General features: G+C 50.9%; 1 protein-coding gene across 3 annotated transcripts in view; it reads right to left on the bottom strand.

Annotated features, from left to right (window-relative positions):
* slc4a8 (solute carrier family 4 member 8) overlaps positions 1-12,387 on the bottom strand; it is a 52,784-nt gene that overhangs the window by 10,035 nt on the left and 30,362 nt on the right. For all 3 annotated transcript variants that reach the window (XM_069187058.1, XM_069187060.1, XM_069187061.1), the window contains 14 exons: positions 12,191-12,348; positions 11,467-11,554; positions 9,804-9,950; positions 8,929-9,029; positions 8,154-8,328; positions 7,031-7,164; positions 6,454-6,699; positions 6,166-6,271; positions 5,919-6,080; positions 5,095-5,208; positions 3,946-4,107; positions 3,289-3,540; positions 2,761-2,829; positions 1,048-1,359 (listed from right to left, as the gene is read on the bottom strand). In XM_069187058.1, the coding sequence (XP_069043159.1) occupies positions 1,048-1,359; positions 2,761-2,829; positions 3,289-3,540; positions 3,946-4,107; positions 5,095-5,208; positions 5,919-6,080; positions 6,166-6,271; positions 6,454-6,699; positions 7,031-7,164; positions 8,154-8,328; positions 8,929-9,029; positions 9,804-9,950; positions 11,467-11,554; positions 12,191-12,348 (2,226 nt within the window). The remainder of the gene's footprint in view (positions 1-1,047; positions 1,360-2,760; positions 2,830-3,288; positions 3,541-3,945; positions 4,108-5,094; positions 5,209-5,918; positions 6,081-6,165; positions 6,272-6,453; positions 6,700-7,030; positions 7,165-8,153; positions 8,329-8,928; positions 9,030-9,803; positions 9,951-11,466; positions 11,555-12,190; positions 12,349-12,387) is intronic.

Raw genomic sequence — 12,387 nt, 5'->3', positions numbered from 1 at the left:
TTTAGAGCAAATGAAATTAATATGGCAATTATGCATTTCACCTTTATTGAGCTGAATGTTGACGGTTAATGGTCATGTTAATATTTTGTAGAAGCAAAAGCTGCTTCATCATTTAATCATTAACAAATGCAAAAAGCAGCCACCCATAAAATGATGTTTACGGTATATATGTTATAAATTTGTGATATGTTTCAATCATTGCTATGTCTCCACAGAGTAAATAAGCAACAGCCTTCCCATTTAAGGGCAATTTTAAAATCCTATTTTTACTGACAAGTGCCTATTTGTCTCTGTTCTTGGGGTGTTCATCTTGATTAAAACTGAAAACAGAACATGTAGTTTGGTTCTCTCTCCACTAGGTGGCAGCAAATTACACTTTTCACTCCCTATATCGAAACGGGCAATACGACCCAGGAACAAGTAAAGGTTTATTCCATGCTGAAAAGAGAAGAAAAGAAATACATTTCAGTTTTGGAGCCTTCTTTTGGTGTAAAGGCTGTTAGTCTCGCTGTGTCTGTGTGACAAGCCCCCATTCTTCTAGGTCTGCCTTGTCTTCTGTTTTTAATTCTGTCTTATCTGTTAATTACATGACTGAAATTATGCCTTTTAAGCTTGATTTAGACAATTAAAGTCATTACTGTGCTTACCAGCTGCTAGGGGATTAGAGGGGCCAGTAAAAACGTTTTGACAGTAGAAGTTGTACACCACTGCTCTATCTATTTATAGCACTGTACACATTCTTCATTCCTTATACAATAAGGAACCTCAACCAACCCCATTCCACCATTCAGTTCTCTCCAGCGACGTGCTGTGGCTCAGACAAATTCAGGAGCCTTTACACAAAGAGTGGTGGGAGCCTGGAACAAACTGCCCAACCATCACCCTGGCTTCCTTCAGAGGAACCGCGGGATGAGATCCTGGGACCAGTTAACTACTAGCAGCCAAATGAGCTAGGGGGGGCAGAGCGGCCTCCTCTCGTTTGGATGCGCTCATTAGCGGCCACGCTCGCGAGATGCTGTGAAATGGCAGGACTTGAAAGGTCGGCACCTCCTCGGCCTTCGCCTTCTTGGTGGCGTCGTCCAGCTTCTTCTTCTTGCTCTCGGGCATCAGGTCATCCAGCCAGCTGAGCTCCCGCTTGGAGAAGCAGAGGTCCATGAGCTTGCGGATGAACACCAGGGCCAGCACCATCATGGGGAAGACGATGGCGGCCGGCGAGGTCTTGATGACCCACAGGAGGACCAGGCAGGTGAGCTGGATCAGGGTGAACAGGTGCACCTTCCTCAGGGGCACGTGGCGCAGGTAGATGAAGTCCGGCTGGTGCTTCGGCGGCATGCCGAAGAGCTTCAGGCGGTCGAAGAACTGCGAGAGAGGAGAGATCAGTGCGACCGGCTTCCCTTAGAGGCGCGCGAAATACAAGAAAACATTCCCAGGCCTTAAAAAAATGGCAAGCACCTTCCCAGAGCCTGGAGCTTCCCGAGCTCGGACCCGGGACAACTGACCCTGGCAGGCAGAGGGAACCAAGCCTTTTTAGTCCTGGGCAGAAAAGAAGATGAGGGGACCTGATCCAAGTAGTGAAAATCCTCAAAGGATTAACGGAGCCGACTCAGCTCTTCAGAATGAGCAGTAGAGCAAGAGCAGTAGGAGCGTGGAACAAGCCATCCAGTCACGTGGTTTAAGCCGATACCCTGCTTTCTTTTAAGAAATAGCAGAATGAGACCCTTAGATCAATTAACTACCATACTAAAAGATCCAGCTAGGTCGAACAGCTTCTCCTCATTTGTTAAAGACTTCTCATGTTCTTATGATCACCTGTAAGGCTCTACACGGCTTGGCACCTCAGTTCCTGTCTGACTTACTATCTTCCTACTCCCCACCTCACAACCTTTGTTTGTCATAGTGGTCTCCTCTTCATCCCTCAAGCTCATCATCACTTTTATTATTACTACTACTACCCTGGATGTTCCTAATAGACACCTCTGAAGAATGTCTCCATGTGTTGCACAATTAATAGACATAGACCCCTGTAATCTAAAGACTGAAGTAGGGTTCCCCTGTGTGGATCACCTTAGTAGGATCCACCAGTAGGAGTTTCTCTGCTGATTTAGGACACCAACAATAACCAGAAGGACAGGGATTCCCCAGCACCAGGGCAAAGGTCACTGGTTTGAGCTGTGGTTACATTGTTTCAGGGGTTTGGTTTAGTGGGTATGGTATTGTTAGTCAGCCAGAGCTCTCTCGGCACTCAGCGACCCTCTGCAGGCATGTCGTGCTGCCTATGAGGGATGTGCTTCTCCTCCAATCATCACTCATCCTACAGTATGGGGCACTGCTGCCTGTGAGGGACATGTCTCTCCTCCAATCATCACACATCCTCCAGTACAGGGCAGTGCTGCCTGTGAGGGGCATGTCTGTTCTCCAATCAGTGATGATTATGCATGAATGGGATAGGGCTATCTGTGACATGTGACTGGAGGGTGGGCCTTCAGTTTCTCACTCTCCTGTGTGTGTGGTAATGGAGTTTGCAGCTGTGAGACTTGAAGAACACACATTTAACTGTTCCAGTTTGGTCGGGTTAAAACCTATTTTTTTTCCAAGAATAATTTTGGAAGCAGCACATCTCCCTGGCAAGCTTCAACAGGACAGCATGCCCTGTGTCACTGTGCCCAAAGCTGTGACTGTGAGACACCCCAGCAGGCTCTGTCCTCCAGGTACAGTAACTGCAGTCTTGACATCAGTCCAGTCCTGCTGTCCACACCATACCTGAATTCCCTTTAGAGATGAGGCACCCATGTAGAGGAACACTCCGTACAACACCGGCATGGGGATGAACTGCAGACACATAGACACACAGAAAGACAAAAGAGGCTGGTTAGGACTGGAGCACATCAAATTAGCACCTGTGTGTGCATGTCTGTGTGGACTCTTTGAAAACCTAGACTGGGAGTTACAGTTGTAAGGAACAAATGCTGGACATGTTAGAGTACCTAACAGCCAGGGGGAGCAGAGAGGAGACCGGAGGGAGCTGGGAGAGAGGAGGAGACCAGTAGGAGCAGGGAGAGAGGAGGAGACCAGAGGGAGCAGAGAGAGAGGAGGGGAGCAAAGAGAGGTAGAGACCAGGGGAGCTGGGAGAGAGGAGGAGAGCAGAGAGAGGTAGAGACCAGGGGAGCTTGGAGAGAGGAGGAGACCAGAGAGAGGTGGAGAGCAGGGAGAGGTAGAGACCAGGGGAGCTGGGAGAGAGGAGGAGACCAGGGGGACCAGGGAGAGGAGGGAGGCAGTGTGGGGCCCCACCTGCAGAGCCCCGGTCATGAAGACAGAACAGCCCATCAGCACGAAGATCAGCAGCCCAGTGAGCCGCTGCTCCCGGATGCCCAAAAACTTGGGCTGCTCTCCCGGCGCCGAGCACTCCGACTCCAGCTTCAGGCTGTTGACGTGGGAGATGGACAGGACGGTGGCCGCCACGAACCAGGGCAGACCCATGATGGAGCAGATGCCCAGCATGAACCCCACCATCAGCAGGTCCAGATGATAACCGCAGCCCTTCTGCAGGAACAGGGAGGAGAGAGACAGAGCTCCAGCCCACGAGCACAGGCTGGTACCGCCCACCATGTAGACACGTGCAGCAGGTGGGAGGGAAGCCCTCATGCAGAAGAAAGTGCACCCCTTAGAAAACATTACAAATGGAACAGAAGTCACTGTAGGCTTGCAGGTATCAGGCATGTCATAGAGATCCCTGATCTGTCAATCCTGGCCGGGCAACTCCTACCACTGGTGTGACACCACCTGCACATGATAGGCACATTGAGATGGGTTTTTGAATGGATGCTCATTCTGGTTGATGCAGCTGGGATCCCCATCATTCTGTCTTCTCAACCCTTTCAGGTCAGATCAGTTACAGATATGACCCCACCCATCACCCCGCCCCCTCAACCAGATCATCCACCCTACCAGCAGCTTGTGCTCCTTGCGGTTGATGATGACGGCGGTGATCTGCTGGTCCATGAAGATCAGGATGGTGCAGAGCAGCGCAGGGATCGGTGCCACCACCACTGTCCACCAGGGGTTGGGGCCGATAGGATTCATGATCCAGCCACGGTCGTCCCGGGTCGGCTGTGGGGGAGCAAGGAGGGGGGAAGAGGGCACTGCTGGTGTTACTGCTCAAGAGTTGCCAAGAAAAGGCCATCTGGTAAACCCATAGCCCTGGCTGCTGCGAAACCTCTACAGTCAGGGGGATGGAACTAACTGGGATAGTCCAAGCATGGACCGATCCAGCCCTACGAAGGCAATAGAGGTTTTGAGGTTTTAATCTGTTCTTTAATTTGAAATCCATCCATCCATTTTCAGGACAATCCATCATCCAATTCAGGGTCATGGGGAAGCCAGAGCCTAACCTGGCAAGCAACAGGCATGGGGTGGGATACACCCTGGATGGGATGCCAGTCCATCACAGGGCATAATCTGGAGATGTCAATGATTTTTCTGGTTCGTTCTCTCCCAGTTTGGGATCGCCAACTGCTCATCAGGAAGTCAATGGTACTGTGATTCAGTCCATTGCTTTGACCTCGCTAAGAATATGGTGTTCAGTTCTGCTCTTTGTGCTGCAAGAAAGCATTGAAGTACAAAGCAGAGTGGGACAGACTAGGAGAACTGAATCTATTTGGCTTAAATCCAAGAAGATTCCATGGGAACTTAATTAGATAATTAAAATCCTGAAGCGCACATCCTCAGGGCACTCCAGCTCAGCAGCAACACAACAACCCAGGGACACAGATGGTCGAAAATCGTAGACACCTCCTTGCATAGAGGGACTGTTTCTGAAACTACCGGAAGCCCAACAGAGAAGCAGATTGGTCCCATCTCACCTGGGAAATTTCCCGCTCTGTTCCAAAGAACACTGGTCGGCAGACACAGCCTCTGATCCAGCTGGAGGAGTGAACCTCACACACAGCCTCCCACCATGTGCAGTGACGGAGCGCTGGGTTAGTTGCTCAGGGTCTTAATTGATTAATTGGGCTTAGCTACGAATCAATTAGTATTCTACTAAGCCAGTAGGCTCTCTGGTGGTGGATGGGCTCCTGGAGCGTGGCTGTGCCTCACCTTGAACTTGCTGGGCACCTGCAGCTTCTGGGAGGGGATCCCGATGGCGTAGTCGATGCCCACCATGATGACGATGGTGAGGAAGACGGCGAAGTCGCTGATCATGGACCGCACCTGGGGGGAGGGTGGAGGGCGGAGGGCATCAGGATGTTGTGTGGAGATGCAAGAAAGGTTTGAAATGGGTTTCAATTTGAGAGGAAAAAGGACATTTCCAGAGAAAACCAAAGAAGACACATACAAGGTGCACCTGACACAGCACTCTGAATTCAAGCAGTTTGACAGGTAGTTTCATAGTCTGAGTACAGCTCTGGTAACCCTGTTATCACCATGAATGGGTGTTCAGTACTGGCCATTGCATAGAAAGTGCTTCCACGCACAGCACAATGGCCATATCTGATAACATTGTTCCTGCCTTTTTTGTTATTTCTAAATTGTCGAGTACAAGTGGTGTCTGTTTAAAATGCCCTTAGGCCAAGTCAGGGATGAAGGCCAAGCCAGGCCATGCCACATTTCTGCAGAGGAAACGTCCTTAAACACACAGGGGTCGTGAAATCTGACAGCACCCCGACAGTAGTGGTGGTTGTGGGGGGGTCAATACAGAGGTCAGAGGTCAAGGAGCTGGCTGTGTTTTTAATGTGCATTGTAAGTAATCCCTATCTGCTCTTTAGAGCTCACATTTGGACCCTTCAGAGCCTCTCTGCAGCAGGATTTGAGCACTTCTGCAAGTCACTAACAGCAAAAGTCATTCCCAGTTAAGGCTCAGACCTCTGGAGGTCACACCCGAACTCCCAGCACCGTCTGAGACGAGCCCCGAGAGATCTTACCCGGGTGGGGAAGTAGCGACTGGTCTTGAACTGCTTGAGGAAGGTGGACAGGGCAAAGGTGGAGAAGAAGAGGATGGCAGACCAGAAGAGGACATCCGGGGTGTAGGGACCGTGGTGTCCACAGGCTGTCCCCACGAACTCTCCCTGGAGCTTCAGACACTCCTGCAGATATTGTCAATCAATCAATTCTTAAGGATTTCATTGTCCTTAGAGTTAGCATTAGTGATGTTAGAGCTCTGTGCCTTACCGTGACAGTGAGGTTTGCCCAGGGCACATAGGAGGCCGAGATGTTCCTCTCGCTCCAGTACTGAAGAGTTTGGTTACTGGGGTTGTCAGGCTCTGTGCATTTACAGCTGCAAGACATCAGGCACAGGACGAGACTGCATCAGAAACAGCAATCCAGAGGAGACAGACAGAAGACAGCTGGACTGTGAGACAGAGGATAGCTGGACTTTGAGACAGACACAGACGTAGGACAGCTGGACTGTGAGACATAGAGAGACAGGTAGGACAGCGAGACAGGAGCCGTCCTCACTAGTAGAGGGTGAGCTTGTCCAGGTCGGAGTGCATGTTGATGGGGTAGAGTTCCCCCAGGTGCAGCAGCTTCTCCAGGGACTCATAGATGAAGATGAGGCAGATGAGGGCAGCGAAGGCCTCCTCTGTGAAGCGCGTGATGTAGCAGACCAGTGTGCTGGCGTCCGTGGCAACCAGCATGAGGCAGAGGAAGGCAGTCCAGAGCCCGATGCAGGTGCGCAATGACAGGTAGGAGAGGCCATAGTCTCTGTGCAGCAGAGAGACAGGGAGCGAGGATTAGGACAGCAGAGGGAGACCAGGTAGTCGTGTGTTTAAACACAGTAGGAGGTAGTCTCCTAATTCGTGTCTAAACTGGTCCTGAAGAGCCACAGACCTGCAGGTTTTATGAACAGGCTGAAAGGGTCACTGAACAGAGACCTGGAAAGAGTGTTACCTCTTCCTAATTTAGGAATAGATTGATCCAATTAAGCCGCTCCCGGTTCTGCTGGAGCAAGAAGCAGGTACACTAAGGCTCTCCAGGACCATGCTGGACACCCCAGTACACAACGCAGTCCTGAGCCCGACGGCCAGACACTGACTTGCAGAACTTGAAGAGGATCTTCTCGAAGACCAGGACCGGACCTGTGCTGCCCAGGATGGTGAGTGGCTGCCCAGCAAACAGGGAATAAGCGATGCCTGTCATGGAGGCGCCCAGCAGGGACTCAATGGCACTCTGGGAAAGACAAAAGGCAATCCAACATGGGAACATGTGGCCAGCTAATCACAGTAGCATGTCAGCACCACAGATACACCTGGACTACTCCACCACAGCACCACAGATACACCTGGACTACTCTACCACAGCACCACAGATACACCTGGACTACTCCACCACAGCACCACAGATACACCTGGACTACTCCACCACAGCACCATAGATACACCTGGACTACTCCACCACAGCACCACAGATACACCTGGACCTCCTTCCAGTCAGCTACACTGCACACACTTCCAGCTCCCTAATTGTTTAATTGATAAGCAGCAGGATTAATCTAGCAATTAGGGATGTGGCTGTATTAGAAAGGCAGTGGAAAGGGCCACATGGGGAGTAGATACGCAATGCAATATAAAGTGAAACAAATTTACCCTTCAGGTCACTGTGTTCCAGAAGGTACAGAATTAAGAATAAAGCCCTTTCATCTATCTTTGCATCTTATTATGCATGTTTCATGCTCTTATTTTGACAAAGAAATCCAAGAACCATAATCAATTTTTATCAATCCATTCAATTTGGTACCGCCAATTGTGTCTTTATGTCTGGAGTCAGCGCAGCAGCCCCTATACCCATGCAGGGAGGGTGCAGAAGGGCAGAAGGGCTCCTCTCACCCCAGGATGGACCCCACCACGTCTGGACTGCAGAACTCAACCTCTTCTCAGAAGGCGCTTCTGGGCAAAGTCATTGCTGCTGTCAGACTCGCAAATTGCACATCTCCAGACTAAGAAAGACACAGCTTGTGGAGGAAATGAGTTGTACCTGTCTGGTGAAATGGGACATCCCAGATTAAAATCCCACAGCACGTCGCCTGTATTAGTGCTGGAAACGTGCTCTGCCATCATGCCTCCCTGAGACTGGCTGTGTGAGTGGTGCGTGTCTGTTGTGTGTGTGTGTGTGTGTGTGTGTGTGTGTGTGTGTGTGTGGAGGTGTGCGTGCATCCTTACAATTTGGCCCTCGGTTGCTTCTCCCAGCAGCCCCCCGAAGGTGATGACAGGGGACATGCAGGCGCAGTACAGGAACAGGAAAGAGGCCACGCACTGCAGGTTCAGCCCGTCCCGGTAGTCACTCAGGTAGAAGGGGACCTTTCTCTTGATGTCCAGGATCAGCCCCCCGAACAGCCTGCCAACACATGGATTACCATCAGCATCTTGTTGCCACTCGAACCCGGAGACAACACCGTGCCTCTCGCATGGCATTCTATTCTGGGTAAATTCACCCAGTTTACCCCTGATTACTTATTTAATTGATGCTCAATCAATCAATTAAACCTTAACCACTGAATTGACTAAATACCTATCTAAAACCTATCTATGGGCTAATTGGCACATAATTGATTGTTTGTTAATTGGTTAATTGGCTCTGTGTATCACAAACCTGCCCTGCTATCTTCCTTTTCACAGTCCAGCATGGCTTCATCAATCCAACAGTCATTTGGTTTTATTAGATCGTTTATTCATCTCTTTCAGATCTGGCACTGGCAGAGATGCCAATTTACCAAAAAAAGCCATCCTGAAGTCTGAGGTCTGCAGCTTCCCATGAGCAGGATGAGCCAACTCAACAGGGGGATAGGAGTCTGGACGAGGGGAGGAAGAGTTGGAAGGCATGGAAAAAGACAGGATAATGCAGAAAGGGAGGGTGAAAGAGACAGAAATACAGAGAGGTGAACAGAGAAAGATGAGAGTAAATGAGGGTGACAGGGGTTTGCTCGGGCGAGCTCACCTTCCAGTCTTCTGCAGCTCAGGGCCATGGTGCTCTCCGTGGGGCTCCACTTCCACCTGGCACGCCATTCCATTTGGCATCCCTGGCATCTTCCTCTTCTCCTGCAGGGAAAGGGCTGAGGTCAAGTGAGGCTAGGTAGAATTGGACTCCTTCAGCACTGGAGCACAGGACTCCTTCAGCACTGGAGCACGGGACTCCTTCAGCACTGGAGCACTGGACTCCTTCAGGACTGGAGCACTGGAGCACTGGACTCCTCCTGCACTGGACCACTGGACTCCTCCAGCACTGGAGCACGGGACTCCTTCAGCACTGGAGCAAGGGACTCCTTCAGCATTGAAGCACTGGACTCCTCCTGCACTGGAGCACTGGAGCACTGGAGCACTGGAGCACTGGACTCCTCCTGCACTGGAGCACTGGACTCCTTCAGCACTGGAGCACAGGACTCCTTCAGCACTGGACCACTGGACTCCTTCAGCACTGTAGCACTGGACTCCTCCAGCACTGTAGCACTGGACTCCTCCAGCACTGGAGCACTGGACTCCTCCAGCACTGGAGCACTGGACTCCTCCAGCACTGGAGCACGGGACTCCTCCTGCACTGGAGCACTGGACTCCTCCAGCACTGGAGCACTGAAACACTAGACTCCTCCTGCACTGGAGCACTGGACTCCTCCAGCACTGGAGCACTGAAACACTAGACTTCTCCAGCACTGGAGCACTGATGCACTTCAAAGGTGCTTACCTGGCAGGACTATATACTGTATTACCAGCATTGCTAAAGTAGATATAAAACAAAGCAACACACAGTACATCACACCCCCATCCAGCAGCAGACTGTACAACAATACGCTCCCTTCAGCGGTTCCGGGTGAGTACCTGTGAGGGGACATTCTTAGGGGGCTCAATGCGGATGGAGGGGTCCCACTCTCCCGGGGGCAGAACTGTCACCTGGTCCAGAAACTCATCGATACCCGCCAGCAGGTCACTACGGTCTTTCGCCTTGTACGCCACATCATGGAAGATCTGAGAAGATAAGATTGACAGCAACACAGATCAGTAAGTGACGCCTGAGTGTCACACTTGTCTGTGAGTGTCACTCTGTGTTAGTGTGTCTGTGAGTGTGTGTCTGGGTGTGTCAGTCTGTGTTAGTGTGTCTGTAAGTGTGTGTCTGAGTGTGCCAGTCTTTGATAGTGTGTCTGTGAGTGTGTGTCTGGGTGTGTCAGTCTGTATTAGTGTGTCTGTGAGTGTGTGTCTGAGTGTGCCAGTCTTTGTTAGTGTGTCTGTGAGTATGTATCTCTGTGTGTCAGTCTGTGTTAGTGTGTCTGTGAGTGTGTAGGAGAACAAAGCACAGGAAACTAGGGACAGGACAGAGTGGGAGCGCCCTCTGGCTGCAGAGGGTGTGACAGTACCCCCCCCTTCATGGGCGGCTCCTGTCGCCCATACAAAAAAAAAGAGCTGCACAGCACCGGGGGGGGGAGGAAAAACCTCATTTAACAGAAAGGAAACCTCTGGGAGTCCACGGCTGAGAGCTGCCCCCTAATCCATGGTATAAACCTTTATTGGGTAGAGGAAGGAGGGGTCAGGTAGAACTTCGGAGACTTAAAACAAAAAAGACATGTACACAAGCACAAACCACAACAACAATAAACCTGGGAAACTGAGAAAATAAACCACAAAAAACAGAGAGGAACCAAAAGTTCTGAGACACAGGGGACAGGGGAACTAGAGAGAAGGGGAAACCAGGAAGTGAAAAAATCAAAATACCAAGCAAAAAACTAAAAATAAAAAAATTCCGGGAAAAATACCGCAGACTGGGCAATAAGCACGCTCCAAATTCTATCACTGATATCGGAATGGACAACCCGAGGAAAGCCAGGCACCCGGCCCGCTCACAGGCACGTATGACCGGAGTAATATCCAGCAATGAGGATAGGAGGGCCAGCTCAACAGTCAATCACGGATACCGGAAAGACAACCCGAGGAAAGCCAGGCCGAGGCCCGCTCACAGGCACGGATGTCGGGAGAAGCATCCCGCAATTAGAATAGAAGAGCTGAGAGAAAAGAAAGCCCAGATAGAGAAAAAAAAAACTGCGGAAAAAAAGCGCTGCTCGCGGGGTCAGTAGGGGGCTCAGCATTCTGTCATGGGTGTCGGAAGGGACGAACTGTGGAGAGGCGGGAGAGCGGAAATAGACCCGGTGAGACGGGGGTGAGCCCAGGCTCAGCTGTGTCGTATAGAAACCTAGGCCCTCAGGCAGCGGACATGGGGCGACCTGGTGCTAGGCGGGTCTCAGGACATCCGAACGTCAATGCCAAGCGAAGGGGAAGGAGTGACCCGGAAATATACAGCCCCAGAGAGAGACACCGGAAGGAGAGCAAAGCACAGGAAACTAGGGACAGGACAGAGTAGGAGCGCCCTCTGGCTGCAGAGGGCGTGACAGTTTCTAGGTATGTCAATCTGAGTTAGTGTGTACTGTATGTGTGTATCACATTCCGTTATTGTGAGGGTGGATGTGTGTGTGTGACTCAGTGGCCACGTTACCTCATCAGTCATTATGGTTGCCATGGATCTCCCAATTTCATGATACTGCTGTGCTTTCCCATCTGGTCCCAGCAAGATGAACAGGAACCTGCCACAGTCAAGGATGATTAACACCAATGAAGAGCAATTAACAGCAAAACTGCCAAAATTCAAACATCACACCGCTCTGTGAGTGAATTTTCACTTGTGAAACACCTCCACACACTTGCGTGTCAGAGAAGAATGTCTGTGAATGAAAGTGCTGTTCATTCTTATTGCTTTGCTGACACTGTAATTCACCAATGAAGCTCTCTGAATTTGAGAGAGGAGAGACAGAGACAGGCTCCAGTGAGAGACAGAGAAAGAGACAGAGACAGAGAGGAGACAGACTTAGAGAGGGAGACAGAGACAGATAGAGGAGACACAGACTTAGAGAGGGAGAGAGGAGAGACTGACTTAGAGAGGGACACAGTAAGAGAAACTGAGAGACAGAGACAGAGGGAGAGAGGACAGAGGCAGACTGAGAGAGGGACACAGTAAGAGACACTGAGAGACAGAGACAGAGAGACAGACTGGGAGAGGGTGAGAGGACAGGCAGACTGAGAGAGGAACACAATAAGAGACACTGAGAGACAGAGGGAGAGAGGACAGAGACAGACTGAGAGAGGGACACAGTAAGAGACACTGAGAGACAGAGAGAGGGAGGTACAGCAGTGGGGTGAGAGAGATCAGGGGTCAGACAGACCTGGTGGGGATCGGGACCTCGGTCAGCCCGGTCAGTAGCACGGCGGGGGACAGGCGGACGAAGGCCACAATGGGGCGCTCCAGGAAGTCCAGCTCGCCCACCAGGACGTTAGAGGCCTCAGCTCCACTGGGGATCTTCTTCATGAAGTGAAGGTCGACCTGAAATAAGGTACGTGAGAGAGTGAGGGAGGAGAAGAC

The sequence above is a fragment of the Lepisosteus oculatus genome, chromosome 1 (assembly GCF_040954835.1).
Source record: "Lepisosteus oculatus isolate fLepOcu1 chromosome 1, fLepOcu1.hap2, whole genome shotgun sequence".
In the NCBI taxonomy this organism is placed as follows: domain Eukaryota; kingdom Metazoa; phylum Chordata; class Actinopteri; order Semionotiformes; family Lepisosteidae; genus Lepisosteus; species Lepisosteus oculatus.
Note: the sequence above shows the minus strand (reverse complement) of the source record. Positions and strands in the feature narration are given on the sequence as shown.